This window comes from Musa acuminata, chromosome BXJ2-1, assembly GCF_036884655.1.
Source record: "Musa acuminata AAA Group cultivar baxijiao chromosome BXJ2-1, Cavendish_Baxijiao_AAA, whole genome shotgun sequence".
Classification (NCBI taxonomy): Eukaryota; Viridiplantae; Streptophyta; class Magnoliopsida; order Zingiberales; family Musaceae; genus Musa; species Musa acuminata.
Window position 1 is genome coordinate 12,399,899 of NC_088338.1, and position 23,601 is coordinate 12,423,499.

The following is a 23,601-nucleotide window of genomic DNA, read 5'->3' on the forward strand; positions in this document are numbered from 1 at the left end:
TTTTATTATTCTACTCTACTTTTTTTTCTTCACGGCCTTTTCCTTAGCTATCTTCAACGTTGAGGTTGCTTCCATCGTGCACCATCGACTCTTAGCCATCTTGGAGAAGGGAGACCTCCTCGATGATTTTGAGTTCAGTGTTAACATCAATGTTACCATCGCCAATCCCCACCAACATCGCTCTGAAGGCATGAAAGAAGACTATATACTTCGACCCCTACAACTTCATCGACAACTAGGTCAGCCCCAACGTGTGTGGTTATCACAATATCTTTTGCATCGTAGCACTTGGTGACCCCTGTGTAAACATCATCGTTGACATTGATCTTAACAGTGTCGATATTGCTATGTACCTCCTCACAGATCTTGCCTCTTGATCGATGCCACTCTCCTCCACATCAATTCCAATCACTTTTATGACATCATCCTTCAAAATATCTCCCGTCTCAAACTCCTCCATGACCTTGACGCTAGCAATAATCGTTTCGTCGGCTCGTTTTGGGACGTTGCCATTCGCTTGCCGTCACTTAAGTATCTCGACTTTCAATTCAATGACTTTGAGGGAGCGTTGCCGTCGGCATTCTTCGACAAGGAGCTCGACACTATATTCTTGAACGATAACTGTTTTAGCTTTTAGATACTCGACAATTTTGTTAACTCCAAAGCTTTCGTCATCGTCATTGGCAGCAACAAGATCCATGGCTACTTTCCAAGTAGCATCGGCAAGATGACAGCCACCCTCAATGACATTATTCTAATGAACAAGTTTTTAAAATTTAATCGAAGCTTTCTCTTTGCGGTAGATAGTTCAGGAGGATAGCGAAGTCGGAGGGGAGGACGAAATAGCAACCGTAAAATTACTTTTTAATCTCCTTTTTGACATCTGCATACTTGCGGTATCTTGCATTAGTAGAATCCTAGATGTGAGAAAAAATAGGATTAAATATTTCACTTGTTTAAGTATAAAAATTCTTATATGATTTTTTATATAATTTTTTAAAGCGTAAAGAACGGGATGCTCAACATAGCTAACTGCGTGAGATAATAGTCATAGATAATTTCAACCGTTGGATCCACCCAGATGCGTAAAGCTCCCCCCAAGCTCCCGTTATCTACGTCAGAAGGGTTGCCATTATTGTAAAGTGATTTGTTTATTCATGGATTTGGGTCAGATGATGGCGTTGACCGCGCGCCTTGGAAGACGTCAGTAGGCTGCTTTCTCCGCTTTCACGCTACCCATATTATATCTGAAGCCCACGATAGAGTAACGAGTCATTGACTAAATAGGGGTGACGAGGATATCAGAGTCTGTAAATTGCCATAAAAAAGAAGAAATGATACGAGATAGGGAAAAGCGACAAAAATGATTAAGCTAAAGTATAGCCGACGTAATTGGATTTAATTGACTTGGTCTATATCCAAGTTAAGACTTGTATCTCAAGATTAATGAAATGGGTTTACTTACAAAAATAAATTTAAAGAGCGACGACTTAATCAATGCTTCATTTAAATATCATGATCTTTTCATCCAAGTTGATGAAAACTGACAGCCGGCAACAAACACCGTCTTGACTTTGGTGCGATAGAGATAGAGATAGAGATGTTCGATTTTAAATGAAGGATTAAGCATGATTTAGTTTGATGATAACATCAATGTCATGGATCCTCATGCTTCATATTCACGATGACACAGAAAAACAATGCAGCATAGATAGGCTTGTTTTATCACAATATCATATGTAGAGAATCTTATTCTCTTTGTTAATTTATATAAACTAAAAATAATTATTTTAGTCAAGAATCTTGAGGCCTAACATCAAGTTGAGACTTGGCAAAAGATAAAAGTGTTCAAATACTGTTCAACTACGCTGCAAACCTAAAACAACACATACTTTGAGGAGCAAAAAAGGCTCTCCCAAACGCCATAACACACGATGACTAGGTCCATTCAAATGCACATGGAGAGGCATGTGCTCCCACTTCATCCAAGTACACTTGATTGCATTTTCTACAAGTCAAAACTTGAAAGATGAACAAAAGCGACTTCCACAGATAATAATTCAAGACAATTAAAGTCTGGAGAGGGAATTCTGATGTAGAATTCAATGTAGATGTTTAGATGGTTATCTCTAAGCTCCATGACGTAGAATAAGTCATCATTTTCTTTTGCTTGTGGTTTAGGTGATGTAGGAGTTCAGAATATTAGGAGTTCAGAATATGTGACGAGACAGAAGAAATAGCGTACATAGAGTAGATGGGATCCAATGTGATTTGCCGTCAAATTCCTCAGTTCAGCTGTCTTTACAGGAGCGGCTTAATCGGCCAGAATACCACGACGTCAGAGGATTGCACATATCAATGGAAAACAGGGGAAGACGAGCTCTTAAGTCCTTGATACCATATCATCCCCCTCATTATTTTCCTCTTTTCCTTCTTGATGCGATTTCTGATGCCCAGGCTTTGCCTATATCAGTCTGAAATTTACCTGCAAAGCATATGACATTTTAGTGTGGAAGAGAAATTTAGGATGGACAATTTCAACAAGCATCTTTTACTTAGGAGAGTTGCAGCTCCAAAAACCGACTCATGTAAAATCCCAAAGGAGTGAGAGGGTTAAAATACACACCATGGTCTAAGAAAGATCAACCCATATTCTTTTCTATACATAAAGACTACTAAGAACTGAGCGCTGTACATTAAGATCAAACTAATGCATTCGGTACGGAAAGACTTGGTCGTTTGGCCTTCATAGTTGCATAAAATATGTGTTCTGATTGATAAAAGTTGGGACTAATTCTTAAATTTAAGATATGAAACAAACACTAGAAACTATCAATTTTAAAATATCAAGGACTGAAACTGGATGAATCATGCATAATTTTAATAACAAATAATATTATTAAAGTAAAAGATAAAAATAAGAGAAATCATTTTAAACAGTATGGATATATGCAAGGAGGAGATGCAGATTCTCGGATTAAGACGAAGCGAGTGAGTTAAATTAAGATTTGTTGTGCAAAGAAAGTAGGAGAACACCAAAGAAAATCTATAAGAGTCCATAAAAAACATATGGCTGCTTTTCGGTTTGATTGGTAATATCGCCCTAAACAACATTCAATCACCAGAAAACATCCATTAGCCAACCCATATAATTTAGACTTTATGGTTTGCTATTGTTTTTTTCTATTTTATTAGTTCTCCTAAGAGATTTGTTCTTAAAAGCTTGGAAGAATAAAGGTTTCTTTTGGCAAGGTTTGCCTTTATTATAAAATAAATTGGTCCAATGCCAGAAAAGAACATGGATGGTACAGGTCTTGACAAAAGTATTTAGATGTTAAAATTTCTCTAGTGGGCACAAAGCTCATACCTGCAGTAGACTCAAAAAATTCTTCCAGATCAATTCCTTGCTCTGCATTGATTAATATCCAACACAAATCAGAAAAGTTCAACCAAATTTAGAGGATAAATAATATTGTTTATTTATAATGAAAAAAAACATACTCGGATAAGTGATTTAACTAAATAGAAGTTATACAAGAGCTGCATAGACTTGCACAAAAAGCAAGTGCAGCACAACATATAGCTGCCAGTGAGCAAGCCAAGGAGAAAGAGCTAATTCCTTTCTAAGCTTTATGTCACTTTGACAATGTCGTTGAAATTTCACATGATGCACAAAATTTATGCATGTCTTGAAGTTGAAAGAGACTTGAAGATGACAGCTTCAAAGTTCAACATTCCAGTCCAAAAAGATTTGTTGCAATAAAATAACATATGAATATCATATAGTTCAAACTGGGCTGGTTTAATGAACATTGTTGGAGATAGTCTCTATTAAATTTGTAGTCACAAACAGTTTCCCCATACCTATCGGTTCTAAGCTTAACAAAAATCCTCAACCTCTTTCACCTCATTTTTATAATTAACATGTCATATTCCTCTCAGATCAATTGTTCAGTACATGAATATTGTGATCCACAAGAAAGTGCAAACAGTCATTCAATTACCAGAACAAATGTGCAAAACCTTACCATCTTCATATTCTAGAGCTTGAAGAATCATCTCAACCTGTACAAGAAAGCAATTATTGAGTTCCAAAGGGCCTGATAGATAAACTAGTGCACAGAGTAGTGAGAGAATGAACTTAAAGATTACTTTGGTGATAATTTGATCATTATCTAGGGGGAAAATTTTAAGAGCTACCATACACACCTTGAGGGGGAAAAAATTCAAAATTTAAGAGTGCAAAATTAATTGAAACCTTTTAGATGACACAAACTCTAAAAAATAACTAGTGAGATCAATGAACAGCAAACACCATAATAAAAAAATTTTACAAGCAAAGTATATCAATGTTGTAGGTCAAGGGATCATATAAACAAATGAATGATGTAGGTGAGAAAAAAAACAGATGTCTGAATGTTGATTCACTATCTCAAAAAACAGAAAAAATGCTACTGTTCTAAAATGTTTCAGACTGAAGAAGATGATAGTTGAGGGTGATATATTTAGTTGCCTACTTGATATTGTGGAAGTTAAGCATGTAGTCCGGTCAGAATTCGGAAAAAGAGGCGACTCCAAATTGACATATAGGAGTTAAATATATTACATACTTAAGAACAGTACAATAACTGATATCAACACAAAGGACACCTAACAAAATCAAATATGGTAAAACAACTGATATCACCAGAGAAGATTGGATATACTGGTTCAATCACAATATCTACCTAGAGAGCTCTTGAACTTGGAACTATCTCTAGTAGAAAGATAATTCTAAGCAAATCACAAAGTTCAGCTCTTCCCTACAACAACACTCCTCTTGATAATAACATGTAGAAATGTACCTTGTCAAAATCCTTGACTAACTTCGCTTCTGGAGAAGAATTATCTTCATACTCCATCCACAACTCATCTATTTCTTTAGCTGCAAAGTATAAGAAGATATGTAAACACAAGAACTTGCTGCAAACCTGAAGCAACAAGTTAAAATCATACTTAAAAATATGATAACATTCTTTAGAACACTATGCTGGGGAGAACTTGTTCCGATATTGTTCATACCACTCAAACAAATTAGATTTAAAAAATAAATAATGAAAACATTCTTTGTGAAATTAGATCTACCACTCAACTTGTTTGTAAGACCAAGCAAAAATGAATTCTGGACCTTCAGCAACGTATGTTCCACAATATACTTGAAAATATCAAGATGAGAAAGTATATAAGGATGAATGAGCATTCACACGCATGGTTTGCCTTACCGGTCCATACCGGTGTATCGACCAATTGTCGGTACGATATGTACCGAGCTGTATTGAGCCATACTAAGCATAACGATACACGATACATGGGAGTATACCGATGTACCGCCTATACCAGTCTCCTGTCGGACCAATATATACCGCCTATACCGAGTGGTACACTGCAGTACGGCAAACCTTATTCACACGTTCATATAATGTTGATCTTAATACCAAGTCATGGGTGCTAAAATAAATAAGAGGGATATGAAAAGCAGACTAGTTATTATGTTGTACAGCTGACAGAAAAAAGGCATTCAACATTGTGCATGAAAAAGTATACCACAAGGCAATTTGCGTTATTCATATCAAACCAACATTTACCTGCAATTGACATGCTAAGAATGAGATAGAGGATGATGCAATTTGCTCTTACAAAGTCACTATCTGTATTCTTTGTTTATCATATGGCGGACTTGCATCATGTTTTCATGCAACCAAAAGCAATAGAGGACTAAAAGATCTTTCACTATAGAGAATGTCAACAAGAGCTTTGCTTGGAGATATTCCTCTTCAGACTTGTTTAACATGTCCTATGATTCAAGTTCATCACTAGTCCGTACATCAATCTTTCTCCTTCTCTTGGTGTTGGCAATGCAGTGCTTTTATGTGTGTTTGAGTTGGTCAAGCACACCATTTACCTATTTCGCATAGGTTAAACAGTGGTATTTGGTCATACTTGTGAACCATGTTTTGCCATTTTGTAACATTTTGGACATTCAACATTATATGCTAACAGCGGGGACAGTGAGTTTGTTGCAGGCCAGATATTTTGGTAGTTTTTGCCAAACAAGCAAACATAGAAGATGGATCAACCGATGTTGTTAGAAATCATGGGTACCCCATCCAAAGTTGGAAAAAATTAAACTACTGAGAACATATATGATAAGAACTTGTGGTTGTATATATTGGATAATAAAACTGGAATACACTTTCTGAAACTGCTTCAACAAATTTTGCATGCATACATCAGTGAGCAATGCTTATCAAAGCTGACTTCACTTTATTTTCAATTAGAATCAACAATGAGAAAGAAGACACAAAGAAAATAGTGACTTGGAAACATAGCTTCAGTTTAGATCTCTATATGTAACAAGGGAAAAGACCTTCATATACCTCTAGATCCCCCACCAAGTAATTTGCACATGTAGTCCAAGGCTTCGCGCTCCCTTCGACTCTTTTCCAACTTTGGTACACCATCAGTTGGAGTTATGTCGCCAACAATAGCTAATGGAAAAGTTGATCAAAACAACAGAAATCAAATAAAGCAAAAAAGAAAGTAATATGTTTTTGAAGGTAGGACCAGTAGAGGTCAATAAAACAAGATGCTGTCTTAATAAAGATCCTAGCATTGTTATTTTCAAAATCATCAATTTGACCACTAAAAGACTAGTATCTACCAATTTGACAAGATAAATATATATACAAGGCAACATTGTATCATTAAAAGCATCAAGCAAAAATACCTTGGTATTTGTGGTCTATATTTTGTTAGTTTCCTTTTCACTTTTTACAGATTGTTTAAATACTACCAACCTTAAAATCTTTTATCAAGTAAGATTGTTCATAGTATAGCATATCCTCCAATAGAATAAGTATAAACATATAACTAAAGGAAAATGAACCGAGCCATGATTTAAGAGTGCCATGATTCTAAGCATACGAACAATAATAACAAATCATAAGGTCCCAAATACTATATTACACCACTTAGAAAGTATACAAGAAAGAAAAGTTCATAATCTTTAAATCAATGTAGTTGCAGACTTTTGGGGCTCGCCTAAGTTACTAATTGGTGGATCTGAACAGGCGAATAAAAATCAAATGGCACAAAAATGACAACAAAAGAAAGGGATTATCCAAAACCAAAGATCTACCGTCTTACCCTCGGCGATATCATGCACGAGCGCCATCTTTACACACCTAAGCAACAAGAAGAGCCACGTAAAGTGTTAGAGAATCCATGGAAACATGACCCGCGGGCGGCTCTCGGATAGTGGAAACCCTAACCTATCTCGATCGACCCCGGGAATGTCCTGGAACACGAGGGACATGATGCCCATCCGGTACATGTGGTCGGCCACCGACTCCGGCTCTCGCACGCCGCGCCGCACCCATCCGGCTCTCTTCGTGGTCTGAGGAGCACCGGGCCGAGACCCCCAAAGCATTAAGCGAACGCCATGTTCAAGAAAGAAAGGAGTGTCCGAGAGGGGAGCTCACCTTGAGGCGGTGGCAGAGGGAGAGGAAATCGACGGCGGAGGAGGAGGAGGAGGGGGGAGGGGCGGGGGGATCGGGCGAGGCCATGCGGACCGCGAGATGGGAGATCCGACGGAGGGGACTGAGACGGGTGGAGAGCACAGGGAGCAGCGACTTAGCGCAGACGGCGCCTCTCCCACCCATTTCCTTTCCAACCTTCCCTCTTTAGGCTTTAGATAAGCGCGCATGCATCGCGGAAGCCGCCATTTATCTTTCACGACATCTTTGGTTCAATTATATTATCATTTTTATTTCCATTTCACATTTTTCTATATATTTCTTTCTTTCCCTCCCCAATTAATTATTTGATGTCTTTTCCTTAAGGTTTACTAAATCATTGAGATATGATTTTACTATATGTTATTGGGAGAATATATAATATATTTTTATTAATATTATCGAAATGACAAGGTTTAGTAGCCTCATCCTATTGGTACTGTCACTACAAAGATTGCACCTATTAGATCAATTGATTGGTTGGACGATACTGTGGAGACTTAAGGTGACTCATATGATCCAACTTTTAGTGGGTCACTTTCATTATTTTTCTACTTGATAATTGCTAAATTCACCAATTTTAATTCCTCCATTTGACGGTTTACTAAATTCATGTTTGTCATTTTTTTGTATTCAAAAGAAAAGATAGATTTATCTAATCATGAAAGTGATTTATCTAAATTCATGTTAGTTCAAGATATCTAATCATAAAAAGATAGATTTATCTACAAATGGATTACCTGATTACATTGATAAAAATAATATAAAATTATGAATGATGTCAGTTAAGATTAAAAGGGTTTTATGTCATTCATCGTTGTCCAAATGCATGGTAGCTTAAGTGTCAATGCGTCATAATGGATAAGTGATTTGTTTTCAATATGTCATTTTGATCATAAATCATGAACTCGAAGCCATCGTCTTAGGTTAGGAGAATTTGAGACAAGCAATCCCACACTTCAAAGAACAAGCGTGATATGGTTTCAAGAGTATTACGACATAATAGGTAGGTTTGATGAGTTGCAATTGTAGTTGATGGGGTTTATAGCAACCGTTTGTGGAATAGTTGTAGATTTTAGGACCAATAAAAAGTTTTCATAAAGTATGACAATCTTATCCATTGGAATCTAGAACACAATTATTCTATTTGTAGAAAGAATAAGTATCTTTAACTATAGCCTTACTGCAAACTGATAAGTCATCATACGATGAATGACCAATCTCAATGGAGTTAATTTCTTACTAAATCTCTCTGATAACAAAATATTAACGCCACTATAATGTCTTTCAACGCTCCTCAAACCATTGCCCAAAACTTGCTATCTGACGAGGAGAAGGGGGGAGAAAATAACAACAAAAAAGCCTAGCTCATGACGATTGAGTTTCTTCCTTATTGTCAAATTAACTTCTTCTGGTTCAGTAAATTATTATCTCCGTAATAATTCACTCGACTCATCAACTACGGACGTACTATACTACTATGTCGCAGTCCCCAGATTATACTAGGGAATATAATCTTTTGAACATGTTTGTCCTCAGTTACCATATATCTATAGTTTCTCATCCATCTAAAATCCCAAAGACCGTATACCGAGTATGGTGCTATTAGGCTCATATAGTTTCTACTCGAGTCTCGCTCTAATCCGATTCTCCCGAATAATTTTTTTTCTCTCAATCCGAATGACCCTAGCCAGAGATTTGTCTAAGCAAGAATACATGGGGTATTCCTCTCATGACACCGAGAACAGATGATTCTCTATCGACACTTAATAGCCCTCGTAAGGTTGGTTGTCACTCTAAATAACTGGTTGTATTAGATTTGAAACTTTTAAACATATAACTCTGGTATCAAAGAGTTGAGTACTAATATATGACATCCTTGGTGTCTCAAGTCTAAGAACCAAATACACCACTGAGATGACGGAATCGTTGTATGACAATGAGGCATTATCAATTATCTAGCATTTCGTAAGCGGATCAATCAGTGAACTCATTCTCCAATAAACACATGCACTGTAGCCCTAGTGTCCTCACATGAGCAGCTATGAGACCAGCCGTCTCCATCATATAAACGAGTATACAACACACCAGTCTATCCGATTATCTCGATATCCCACTCGAGTAACTTATGACCAGGATTATTTAGGGTCTATGTTTAAAGGTAAATCAATCTCATTATAATGATCTCATCACGATCTGATTTTCATTGCACAGATCTATAGACATCACAATATATTTATGTATTAAATAATATAAAGTAAAAAAATCATAATAATAATAAAAAAAAAACTATGTGTCATGTCACATATGTCATCACTCACATGATTAGATTGCAGGGCACCTATGACTAGCAGATCCATCCAGGGTTTATCTCTAAGATTTGGAGAAGTCTACAAAATTCTTTAGGCACACAGTTAAAGTTTAATATAATCTTTCACCCATAGTCAATATAAGAAAACAATACAAACTATGAAAGATTTCTTAAGAGCTTATGTCTTAGACTTTGGTGAAAGTTGGGATATACACTTGCACCTAATTGAGTTTGCTTACGATAATAATTATCACTCTAATATACAAATGACCTTAATCGATTCAAAGAGATGATGATTCATAGAATGTAAGCTATGTACTAGGATAAGGTGGGAGAATGTAAGCTTTTGAGACCTTAATCGATTCAAAGAGATGATGATAATATTCGAACTATATATTAGATATTATTAATAACCCAAAGTCACTAAAAAAGTTATGCAAATCGAAGACGAAGAGATGTAAAGTTCAAAGTTAGTGATTATGTCTTCTTGAAAGTGTCACCAATCACAAGAGCCATGAGATTTAACCAATGGGGAAAGTTAGCCCCTAGATTCATTGTGGATTTGAGATCTTATAGAAGGTTGAACATGTGGTATACATATTGTCATTACCTCCGGTTGTCATCCATAATGTATTCCATATCTCTATACTCTGGATATATATCGAGGATTCATCTCATATCATATCTTACTAACCTCTATAAATAAGAAACAATTTCACCTTTGTAGAGCAGCAAATTGATATATTGGAAAGAAAAAAAATATATTCTAAAGAATAAAATTATACCTTCAGTAAAGATCCATTGACAATACTATTTGTAAAGAGAAAAAAAAAAAAAAGATAGAGTATTATCCTTACCTATTTTCTTGAGATAAGTTATATTTAAGGATCAAATTTCCTTTAGGATCGGAGAAACCCCAAATTTAAGCATGATTTTTTTATTCCTTTCTTGCTAAGAAAAGTAGGGCGATGTCATTTTTATTAATAAAATTAAATAAAATTAAATAAAATTAAATAATAAATATATAAGAATAAGAAGTTACATCCTATTGAGGAGAGGTATGTTTTATTATTTTTATTATTTAAGTTTGTTTAACCTAAATTAAACTCAATCTAGTTCAAATTATACTAGTGTAAGATGATTCTAAATTAGTTAAATAAGAATTAGAAATTAGTTCAGGTATATTTGAGTTAAATCGAGTTTAATTAGACCGATTGAACTAGAGTTCAGATCAATTGAGAGTTAATTAATATTATTTGATATTAATGATATTAAAAAATATTTTAATATGCTATTTCATCTTGATATAAACATGACTAGTATGAGATAATGTTATTTCCGGTAGTGTGACTCACTTCGAGGATTAGTAAGCCTTTAGATAAGGTAATTGGATAGTTTTTTTCATCCACTATTAAGATGAACGTGTTCCCATTTTAGCGGGTGAGGGGTACTACTTTATCCATTGTTGGAAGCACGATATGGGTTTATCTCCATCGTTGTTGGGAGAACACAATATTATCTCATAGGATAAAGTCTCTCTATCTATTATTGAGGGAGTACTTTTTTTGGATATTTGATATAAACTAGTATGATTATTGACTTTTGGTCATGCATTCATTTTATAGTTGATTTATAGGGGTTCCTACTTAGTATTATTGAATTTTTTAAAATTTTTAAAATAACCTCCAAGTAGTACTAGACCCGATTTCAATGGACAACAAACCTTACTCAACCGTTAAATAGAGCTATTTGGATTTATTTTCGAGTTAGCATTATTATGTTTTTCAATAAAGCTTATGACTACTTTTTAACTTATAATTTGATGAATAAATAAATTATAATAAATATTTATAAATTATGTATATTAATAAAATGATGTTTATTTATTTAATTCTGTACATACTTGTGAAAATATGTTTTGATCCTATATAAAAAAAAATTCATAACGTTACAGACGAGGAAGACTAACACGATGAAGTAGAAGATGAGGATAAACATAACCAAGAAGTAGAGCCAGAGGAGGCAAGAGTTGCGGCAGCAGGTGCCGACGACACAAGTGAGGAAGGCGATGAGAAGGAAGAGGCCGATGACATGCCCTTGCAGGAACTTCTCGCATTCGATGGTGGCCCGCACGGCCAGCCATATGCCGGCGCTCAGGATTGGTATCGTCACGACGAACATGATGCTGTTGAACACGTCGCGGAAGCGAATCATCTCTCCCCTCTCGTACTCTAACCAAGCGGGACGAAGAAGAGTTGAAGAGAGAGAGAGAGAGAGAGAGGAGATCAGTTCATGATGGGGGTTGGGAGTAAATATATACTGAGAGAGAGAGTGGGGGTTGGGAGTAAATATATACTGAGAGAGGGAGAGAGAGAGAGAGAGAGAGAGAGAGAGAGAGAGAGAGGTTTCAAATTTACGCACAGTGGAGAGCAGAGAGGCTCCTATTGGTTGATCCATTGGGACCCAGAGTGGACCCTCCTAGTGTCATCATGTCACGTGACCTCGTAGCCCTCCAGTTCTTTCTCCCGGCTGACTTTCCTTGGGAGGCACGTGCCTCGGGAGCAACTCATCCTTCTCACTTTTTAGTATATGCATTTGGTTCCTTTTTATTAATAAATTTTATATAATATTTTGATTTCGTCAAATTTGATGATCAATTTGATTTGGTGAGATTAATATGCTTCGATCTGAAAGAGAGTAATCGTTAGGTATCTAAAATATAGACGAGGCTATTAACTTAGTTCGAGGGTTCTAATCATAATTTTATAAATATTAAACATAAAATATACAATTTGGACTTCTGATTTTATTATTATTATATACATAAAATATATACACATTGATATATCCAATTTATTATGAACATATTGATAATTTCAACCGTTGGATCCACCCAGGGTTCGTAAAGCTCCATCAAGCTCTCGTCATCTACATCGGAAGGCTTGCCATTGTTGTTGCAATGGCAAATGATGGAGAAAACTTTTTTAGCACAAAGCATTTTGTTTATTCACTGCTTCCACTCTACCCTTATTATATATGAAAGCCAGGATGGAGTAATGAGACGTTGACCAAACAGGGGTGACGAGGATAACATAGTCTGTAAATTGGCATCCAATATAAGAAATGATATGAGCTAGAAAAATGCGACAAAAATGATTAAGCTACAGTATACCCAACTTAGTGGGATTGAATTGACTTGGTCTATATCCAAGTCAAGACTTGTATCTCAAGAATAATGAAATGGGTTTACTTAAATATCATCATCCAAGTTGATGAAAACTGACAGCCGGCAACAAACACAGTCTTTGACTTTAGTGTTATATAGATAGAGATTGAGATGTTTGATTTTTAATATAGGGTTTAAGTATGGGTTAGTTTGGTGATAACACCTATGTCATGGAGCATCATGCTTCATGTTCACAATGACGTTCTTTTATATCATATGTTAGATATTGTTCCACATATCAATGAAAAATAAGATATGCTAGACATTGTTCAGAAGCACGAGTTCAGAAGTCATTGATATGCATATCATCCCTAGTTATTTTTCTCTTTAGCTTCTTGATGCGATTTGCAATGATTGAGTTCCAAAGTGCCTGACAGATAAACTAGTGTAAAAATGATTAGTTTGGTGATAATTTGTTCATTATCTAGAGGGGAAATTTTCGATTTCAAAATTAATTGAAATCTTTTAGATGACACAAACTCTAAAAAATAATTTGTCAGATCAATGATCAGTAAACACTATAATAAAAAAATTTGTATATCAAAGTTATAGGTCAAGGGATCATATAAACAAATGAATGTTGATTCACTATCTCATAAAACAGAAAAAATGCTACTGTTCTAAAATGTTTCAGACTGTAGAAGATGATAGTTGAGGGTGATATATTTGGTTGCCTATTTGATAGATATTGTGGAAGTTAAGCATGTAGTCTAGTCAGAATTTGGAAAAAGAGGAGACTCCAAATTGACATATGAGTTAAATATATTGCATACTTAAGAACAGTACAATAACTGATATCAATACAAAATCAAATATGGTAAAACAACTGATATCACCAGAGAAGATTGGATATACTGGTTCAATCACAATATCTACCCAGAGAGCTCTTGAACTTGGAACTATCTCTGGTAGAAAGGTAGTTCTAAGCAAATCACAAAGTTCAGCTCTTCCCTACAACAGCTCTCCTCTTGATAATAACATGTAGAAATGTACCTCGTCAAAATCCTTGTTTAACTTCACTTCTTGACAAGAATTATCTTTCGTACTCGATATGTTGGTGAACAAATGTACCGTGGCCAGTGAGTCAGCATGGCTCGGTTCACGAATCGATGTCGGGAGTTCTCTGTCGGCTGAGTTGGACGCGTCGGGCCCTCGCGACGGGTGTTAATTAGCGTTTCTCGGTTTGGGCACCATCTGTGTTGAGTAGCGTCTCTCCATTCCCGGGCTGGTTAACAGATCGCATTCGTTCGCTAGATGGTGATTCCCAGGTCGAGGTGCTCGTGGCTCGGGGATGACTGCTTACCTACAAAAATGGCCTTCGTCGAGTGATTCCCGACTTTGGCCCCTCCGACGAGCAAGTCAGTGGTGGGTTGAATTGTTTTACCCCCCCTGACCTGATGCCGGCTAGGGGCTTTTATACTACTATACGAGGGTCGATCATACGAGGGTTGGCGTGGTGGTACGCGGGTTGACGTGGTGGACGTACCTCGGTACGGATTCTGACTTGGCGTGTGGGTGTGCTCCCCTTGCTGATTCGGCTGTAGCACGGCGTGGCATCGGTTATGACGTGTCTTGGACCCAAAATATACCTTATCACTTCTCCCCCCCATCAAAGCATGCCGTGGGGTCCCTGAGGGGGCGAGAGGCATGCTTGGGTCGAAATGCTGCAATTGTGTTGATTGCTTGCGAGGGGAAGCTGGATTGGCTCATCGTGGGGCGGTTTGGAGGGGCAACGCCCCGTGCCTCGGGAAGGGTTGACTCCGCTGATCGGGCGGCCGGGACCAGATTGTTGGGAAATCTTGGGGGCGACATCAGATGCGTAGCGGAAGAACAAGAAAAATAAAATCCCCGATTCCTAAAGAGATGTTCGTTGTCATGCGGAGATTGGTGCTCAAAATCCGCGAAACTAAAAAAACTGCGTATAGAATATATTGTGTTACCTAGGGAGATGGTATATCCCTGTTTCCTTGCAGATCCTTAGGAGAGGGTGAAGGAGGTCAAGTGTCCTTTTCTCTAGTGGTGATCCACACAGCAGGGTTACGATGACGCTCCTCAAAACTCGAAGCTTGCTTTGGGGTGGAGAGGGGAAGGAGAATAGGAGAGGCAAGCAAAGGCTCTAGCCTATGAGGCTCTGAATCTCTCCTATTTATAGAGGTCCCCTGTCAAACCCTAATGGATCCTCCCCTAGTGGGTATTGGATCTGCATCCAATAACCTAAGCCTTTTAGATTAGTGGATCTCTATCCAATAATATCTCATGGGCTCTTATTGGATCTCGTCCATGGGATCCAATAATTCATGGGCTTATTGGATATCCAATAAGACAAGGGCTCCGTCGGATATCTCATATCCAAACCTCTACTCATCGCAATGCCTACCATATGTGTGTGACCCTCTAGGCCCAATATCGAGCTGGCAGTGAGTCATACCTGTTAGAACTCCTTCTAACTCAGTGAATTATTATCTCTGTAATAATTCACTCAACTCATCGACTACGGACGTACTAGGCCACTACGCCGTAGTCCCTAGACGATATAGGGGAATCCAATCCATTGGACCTGTCTGTCCTCAGTTACCATGTACCTATAGTTTCTCATCCATCTAATATCCCAAAGACCGTATATTGAGCATGGTGCTGTTAGACCCATACGGTTTCTACTCGAGTCTCGCTCTAATCGGATTCTCCCGGAGAACTCTTTCTCTCTCAACCCGAATGACCATGGCCAGGGATTTGTTTGAGCAAGAACACATGGGATATTCCTCTCATGATGTCGAGAGTGGATGATCCTCTATCGACACTCAATAGCCCTCGTAAGGTCGACTACCACTCTCAATGACCAGCTGTACTAGATCTGGGACAACCAAACCTATAAATCTAGTATCAAAGAGTGAAGCACTCATACAGGACATCCTTGGTGACTCAAGTCTAAGGACCAGATACACCACTAGGACTACGGAATCGCTGTCTGACAATAAGGCATCATCAACCATCCAGCATTCCGTAAGCGGATCAATCAGTGAACTCATTCTCCAATGAGCACTTGTACTGTATCCCTAGTGTCCCTACATGAGCAGCTATGAGACCAACTGCATCCATCATATGGATGGGTATACAGCACACCAGTCTGTCCGGTTATCATGATGTCTCTCTCGAGTAACCTATGACCGGGATTATTTAGGATCTGTGTTTAAAGGTGAATCGATCTCATTATCGTGATCTCATCACGATCCGATTCCCATTGCACAAATCCAAGGACATCACAATATATAGATGCATATATGCAATAGTTATAAAGTGATATATGCCAAAATATAATAAGCAAAAAGATTCTGTATCAAGTCACACGTGCCATCACTCACGTGATTGGCTTGTTGGGTACCTATGACTAGCAATCTCCCACTTGGCCTAAAGCCAATCACTTATATGTCTGATCCCCATTAGACCCCTGTGACACTCAAAGACAATCTGAGACAACGACTTTATCAGTGGATCTGCAATGTTATCTTCGGATGGAACTCTTTCCACTTCTACATCTCCTCGGGTTACGATCTCTCTGATAAGGTGGAACCACCTCAAAACATGCTTAGATTTCTGATGAGACCTAGGTTCCTTCACTTGAGCAATCGCCCCGTTGTTGTCGTAATATAATGAGATCGGCTCCTCGCTACCCGGCATGACTCCCAAATCTATGATGAACTTCTTCACCTAACTCCCTCCTTTGCTGCATCTGATGCAGCAATATACTCCGCCTTTGTGGTCGAGTTAACAGTAGTATCTTGCTTGGAACTCTTCCAACATACTGCTCCTCCATTCAAGGTATACACATACCCTAAATTCGACTTGTTATCATCGACATCAGACTGAAAACTTGAGTCCGTGTAGCCTTCAACCTTAAGGCTATTACCTCCATATACTAATAAAAGATCCTTAGTCCTTCTCAAGTACTTAAGGATACACTTTACTGCTTTCCAGTGCTCCAAGCCTGGATCTGCCTGATACCTACTCGTGACACTCAGAGCATGCACTATATCAGGCCTAGTACATAGCATGACATAAATGATAGACCCTATTGCTGAGGCATACGGTATTATATTCATGTTCGCCCTTTCTTTTGGAGTCTTTGGGGACATGGTCGTAGAAAGCGATATACCATGTCTCATCGGTATGAGACATCTCTTGAAATTTTTCATGCCAAACCTTTTGACAATAGTTTCTATGTACCTGGACTGGGACAAGCCAAGCATCCTCTTAGATCTATCTCTATAGATTCTAATCCCCAAGATATAGGATGCTTCCCCTAAGTCTTTCATGGAGAAGTGTCTAGATAACCAAGCCTTTACTGTAGATAGCATTCCTATGTTATTCCCAATGATTAGGATGTCATCCACATATAACACCAAAAAGGTGATAGCGCTCCCATTTACCTTCCTGTACATACAAGGCTCATCTTCGTTCTTAACGAAGTCATAAGATCTGATTGCCTTATCAAATCTTATGTTCCAACTTCGGGAAGCTTGCTTTAGTCTATAAATGGATCTAAGCAACCTACACACCTTATCTGGAAAGTTCTTGGACACGAATCCCTCAAGTTGTATCATATACATCTTCTCCTTGAGGTTCCCATTGAGGAATGCAGTTTTCACATCCATCTGCCAGATCTCATAATCATAATATGCTGCAATAGCCAATAGAATTCGGATGGATTTTATCATTGCTACGGGGAGAATGTTTCGTCATAGTCAACACCTTGCCTTTGACGATACCCTTTAGCCACAAGCCTTACTTTATAGGTCTCTACCTTTCCATCTACTCCAATCTTTTTCTTAAAGATCAACTTGCAACTGATGGATACAATACCTTCGGGTGCATCAACTAGGTTCCAAACCTTGTTGGAGTATATAGAATCCATCTCAAAATTCATGGCTTTTTGCCACTTCCCGAAGTCTATACTCATAATAGCCTCCTCGTAGGTTTGAGGATCAATATCCTCAACATCTTCTCCTCTAATATGTCCTACATATCTCTCAGGAGGATGGGATATTCTGCTGGACCTACGTAAAGTTGAAACTTGTGTGTTAGGTACCTGAACAGACTCGGGCTGTAGAGTGGTGCTTGAGCTAGGTTCTCTAACCTCGCTCAACTCTATCATGCTCCCATTGTCTCCGCCAAAAATGTGTTCCTTCTCAAGGAACACTGCTCTCTTAGCTACAAAGACCTTTTGGTCCTAGAGATGATAGAAATAATACCCATAAGTTTCCTTGGGGTATCCCACGAACTTGCACCGCTCTGTCCTTGATTCCAACTTATCGGGGTTGTGTCTTTTAACGTGGGCAGGGCAGCCCCAAATCTTAATAATCTTAAGATCAGACTTCTTCCCTTTCCATATCTCATATGGTGTAGATCTACACTATTGACTTAGTTGAAACTCTGTTCAGAAGGTAAGTTGCGGTTTCTATGGCATATCCCCAGAATGAGATAGGTAGGTCAACGAAACTCATCATGAACCGTACCATGTCTAATAGCATACAATTTCTCCTTTCAAAGACACCATTGAGCTGAGGTGTATAAGGAGGTGTCCATTGGGATAATATCCCATGGTCCTTGAGGAACTAAGTAAACTATGTACTTAAGTACTCACCTCCTCGATCTAATCGAAGAGTTTTGATACTCTTTCCAGTCTGATTCTCCACCTCATTCTTATACTCTTTGAATTTCTCAAAAGCCTCAGACTTGTACTTCATTAAGTACACATATCCATACCTTGAGAAATCATCAGTAAAGGTAATGAAGTAGGAGTAACCACCAATGGCATGAGTTGACATGGGTCCACGTACATCACTATGTATGAGTTTCAACAGCTCAATGGCTCTCTCTCCAGTTCCACTAAATGAAGAGTTGGTCAGTTTTCCACGAAGGCAAGGCTCGCAAGTTGCATATGACACATAGTCGAATGGATCTAGATATCCATCATTTAGCAACTTTTGAATCCTTCTTTCATTGATGTGACCTAGCCTACAATGCCACAAGTATGCACTGTTCATCTCATCTCGTTTCCTCTTGGACACATTTACATTCATGATATGTGGAGTAGTGTCTAGCATTTATGCAATATTCTTCTCGCCAATCTCCCCTCGGCTTTGCTAGAATTTACAATAAATTGTAGATGTGATCAGCAATACTGGTATCCAATACCAATGCACTATCACAAAAATATGACAATTGGAGATTGATCATGAATGTACCTGAAGCTTCTCCAAGCTTCTATTTCGCCCTCTCTGCAAGGTACTCTTTGCAGTTCCTCTTCCAGTGCTCATTTTTACCATAGTGGAAGCACTGGCCTTTGTACTTTGCTAGGTCTTTCTTAGCAACCTTTGCTTTATCTAGTCTGCTCTTGCCCTTTCCTTTCTTAAGGGACCTTTTTGTTTTCCTTTTCTTTCTAGTCTTACTAGTGTAGAGAACTGGCTTCTCTTTCTTAATAGTACTCTCTGCCTCCCTCAACATATTGAGGAGCTCTAGGAGAGTCACCTCAAGCTTGTTCATATTAAAATTCATTATGAACTGTGAAAATGAATCTGGTAAGGACTGAAGCACAATGTCCACACACAAGTTATCCTCTAGGACCATTCCTAGACCTGTGAGTTTCTCTATCCACTCAGTCATCTTTAGGACATGGTTCTGAACCGGTGTCTCCTCAGTCATCCTAGCGCGGAAGAGGCTCTTGGATATCTCATATCACTGAGTCCTTCCTTGTTCCTCAAACAATTTGCGGACATGTAGGATAATGGATCTAACATCCATCTTTTCATATTGTCTTTGTAACTCAGGAGTTATAGAGCCCAACATATAGCACTGAGCAAGAGTAGAGTCATCAATGTACTTCACGTAGCGAGCGATCTCATCCTCGCTTGCCCCTTCTTCGGGCGAAGGCATCACTGTATCAAGGACGTACATGATTTTCTCTACCGTGAGAACAATTCTCAAGTTACGGAGCCAATCCGTATAATTTGGACCAGTGAGACGGTTGACATCAAGTATGCCACGTAAGAGATTTGAAAACGACATTTTCTGAAAATAAAGATGCAGCAGAAATGAATAACATATAGATTTTGCAAGAAATAAACTATTAAGATATGGACTTCTATCTTAATATGCTCCCACTATTTTACTAATGAGTCACGCGACACCCTCAGCACGTGAAACGGAAGTCTCCGGCAGACTTCTAGTGGGGATCAGGATCCAATCAGTGTCTTAGTATAACCTCGAGGGACTCGACCAATCACACTAAACCTAAAAGGTAGACAACTCTTGCCGATCACAACTTATTGTGATTCCCGTCCTGTTCGGCCTTCGAATCACCATGGTCTCAAGGGACTCGACCAATCATGATGCTCAGTTAAGTCAACACCTTCGTTACAAGATGAGTCTGATTTGATGATATAACCTCGAGGGACTCGACCAAGCATACCATGTCCTCAAGTCACCGGTGACATCTCTATGTCGTAAGCAAGATAGCGAATCGCGATATAGGTGAGTCTCGAGGGACTCGACCAACTCAACCTACATCGGGAATCAGTTCCTACTTATAACGATGGAAGGCCACGTGGGTCAATCTAATTGCCTTACGTTTATCGACTTAATATTATCGAGAGAGATGTTTCTATAATTTGGTCTCCTAATATGACATGTCACACATATATATATTTAATATATATCTACATCACATGCAAATATATATACATATCTAGTATGTGTATCAGCAATCACACCAGATGATCATGGACCACAACCTAATGTGATTAGGCGAGCCAGTAGGCCTAATCACTCACATCAAGATCTATGTGTGTAACGGTGCATCTCCATGCCCTGTGATCGTCCATCTCGTCCTCGTCGGTTCCGTCGACATCTTGATGCATCTTCATGCATCACGATCGTCCGTCTCGTGGGTCCTGTTATCGCATCCACGCTCCCGCTACGCCTCCTCATGTGATTACAACTTAATCATAGGCACGCAGGCCCGACAATAAACGAGAAATATAATGGAGGATCGCTGACCTCAATAATAATAATCACAAGTACACACATCACACGGTCTATGATCATCCGTCCACACATCATACATCACATGTATAAATAATCATCATCATGTAGGACTACTAGATAATAATAAAAATAATAATCAACTAAACCTTTTAATTAATTAATATTTTCTGAAATCAGAGACATGTAGGGAATTTCTCAATTCCTAAGGGTATTTTCGTAATTTTGATAAAAGACAGAAACTGGAATTTCTCAAATTCACAGGGGCAAAACTATATTTTTGCCCAAGAATGCCCTAATGCCCTACTCCCCTGCTGCTGCCGCCGCCACCACCCTACTGGCGGCAGCCTGTGCGGTGGGACGAGGGCGTTGCCCTCACCTGTAGGCGGCATGCCCGCTAGCGGCGCTGCCACTGCAGATGGGCGGCCCTCGGGCACCGCCGCCTCTGTGGGTGGTTTTGCCGGCGGGGTAGTGCCCACAGGCGGCGTTGTCCCCCCGGGCGGTTGCCCCTGCGGTGCCTCACCCCGTGGGAGAAGTGACCGCAGGCGCCTCTGCCCGCGGGCTGCTAGCCCCGCCGGCCGCAAGCCTACTGCAAGCAGGCAGTCGGCCGGCTGCCACAGACGCAGCCCTTGTGCTGCTTGGTTGCGATTGCGCTGCACGCACGCAAATCGAGGGTAGCAACTGTTGCTGCCCTTTCTTGCTATTGCGTCAACGATTTTGACGTCAAAAGTTTCTTCAAAACATAACACACACAGTTCAAAACCAATATATCACACGAACAACTTGGCTCTGATACCATTGTTGGGAAATCTTAGGGGCGACATCAAATGCGCAGCGGAAGAACAAGAAAAATAAAATCCCCAATTCCCAAAGAGATGTTCGTCGTCGTACGAAGATTGGTGCGCAAAATCCGCGAAACTGAAAAAACTGCGTATAGAATAGATTGTGTTATCTAGGGAGATCGTATATCCCTGTTTCCTTGCAGATCCTTAGAAGAGGGTGAAGGAGGTCAAGTGTCCTCCTCTCTAGCGGTGATCCACACAGCAGGGCTGTGACGACACTCCTCAAAACTCTAAGCCTGCTCTAAGGTGGAGAGGGGAAGGAGAATAGGAGAGGCAAGCAAGGCAAGCAAAGGCTCTAGCCTATGAGGCTCTGAATCCCTCTTATTTATAGAGGTCCCATGTCACACCCTAATGGATCCTCCCCTAGTGGTTATTGGATCTGCATCCAATAACCCAAGCCTTTTAGATTAGTGGATCTCTATCCAATAATCTCTCATGGGCTCTTATTGGATCTCGTCCATAGGATCCAATAATTCAGGGACTTATTGGATATCCAATAAGACAAGGGCTCCGTCGGATATCTCATATCCAAACCTCTACTCATCGCAATGCCTACCATATGTGTGTGACCCTCTAGGCCCAATATCGAGCTGGCCGTGAGTCATACATGTTAGAACTCTTTCTAACTCAGTGAATTATTATCTCTGTAATAATTCACTCGACTCATCGATTATGGACGTACTAGGCTACTACGTCGTAGTCCCCAAACGATACAGGGGAATCCAATCCATTAGACCTGTCTATCCTCAGTTACCGTGTACCTATAGTCCCTCATCCATCTAATATCCCAGAGATCGTATATCAAGCATGATGCTATCAGACCCATACGGTTTCTACTCGAGTCTCGCTCTAATCGGATTCTCCCGAAGAACTCTTTCTCTCTCAACCCGAATGACCCTGGCCAGAGATTTATCTGAGCAAGAACACATGGGATATTCCTCTCATGATGCCGAGAGTGGATGATCCTTTATCGGCACTCAATAGCCCTCGTAAGGTCGACTACCACTCCCAATGTCCAGCTGTACTAGATCTGGGACAGCCAAACGTATAAGTCTGGTATCAAAGAGTGGAGCACTCATACAGGACATCCTTGGTGACTCAAGTCTAAGGACCAGATACACCACTAGGACTTTGGAATCATTGTCTGACAATAAGACATCATCAACTATCCAGCATTCCATAAGCGGATCAATCAGTGAACTCATTCTCCAATGAGCACCTGTTCTGTATCCCTAGTGTCCCTACACGAGCAGCTATGAGACCAGCTGCATCCATCATATGGACGGGTATACAGCACACCAGTCTGTCCAATTATCATGATGTCCCTCTCGAGTAACCTGTGATCGGGATTATTTAGGATCTGTGTTTAAAGGTGAATCGATCTCATTATCGTAATCTAATCACGATCCGATTCCCATTGCACAAATCCAAAGACATCACAATATATATATGCATATATGCAATAGTTATAAAGTGATATATGCCAAAATATAATAAGCAAAAAGATTCTGTATCAAGTGACAGGTGTCATCACTCACGTGATTGGCTTGTTGGACACCTATGACTAACATAGATGAGGCGAGACCGACATGTCGTAAGTTGGATAACTGGTTTGGCACAGCTCAGAATTAG

General features: G+C 39.3%; 1 protein-coding gene across 1 annotated transcript; it reads right to left on the bottom strand.

Annotated features, from left to right (window-relative positions):
- Positions 1-2,022: 2,022 nt before the first annotated feature.
- LOC135598961 (uncharacterized) lies at positions 2,023-7,739 on the bottom strand. Its single transcript, XM_065093500.1, has 8 exons — positions 7,521-7,739; positions 7,311-7,435; positions 7,186-7,223; positions 6,417-6,527; positions 4,845-4,924; positions 4,029-4,065; positions 3,368-3,409; positions 2,023-2,485 (listed from the first exon to the last, which is right to left on the bottom strand). Exons 1-8 carry the CDS (start codon positions 7,698-7,700, stop codon positions 2,415-2,417), a joined length of 684 nt encoding a protein of 227 aa, XP_064949572.1. The 5' UTR covers positions 7,701-7,739; the 3' UTR covers positions 2,023-2,414.
- Between the last annotated feature and the right edge of the window lie 15,862 nt (positions 7,740-23,601).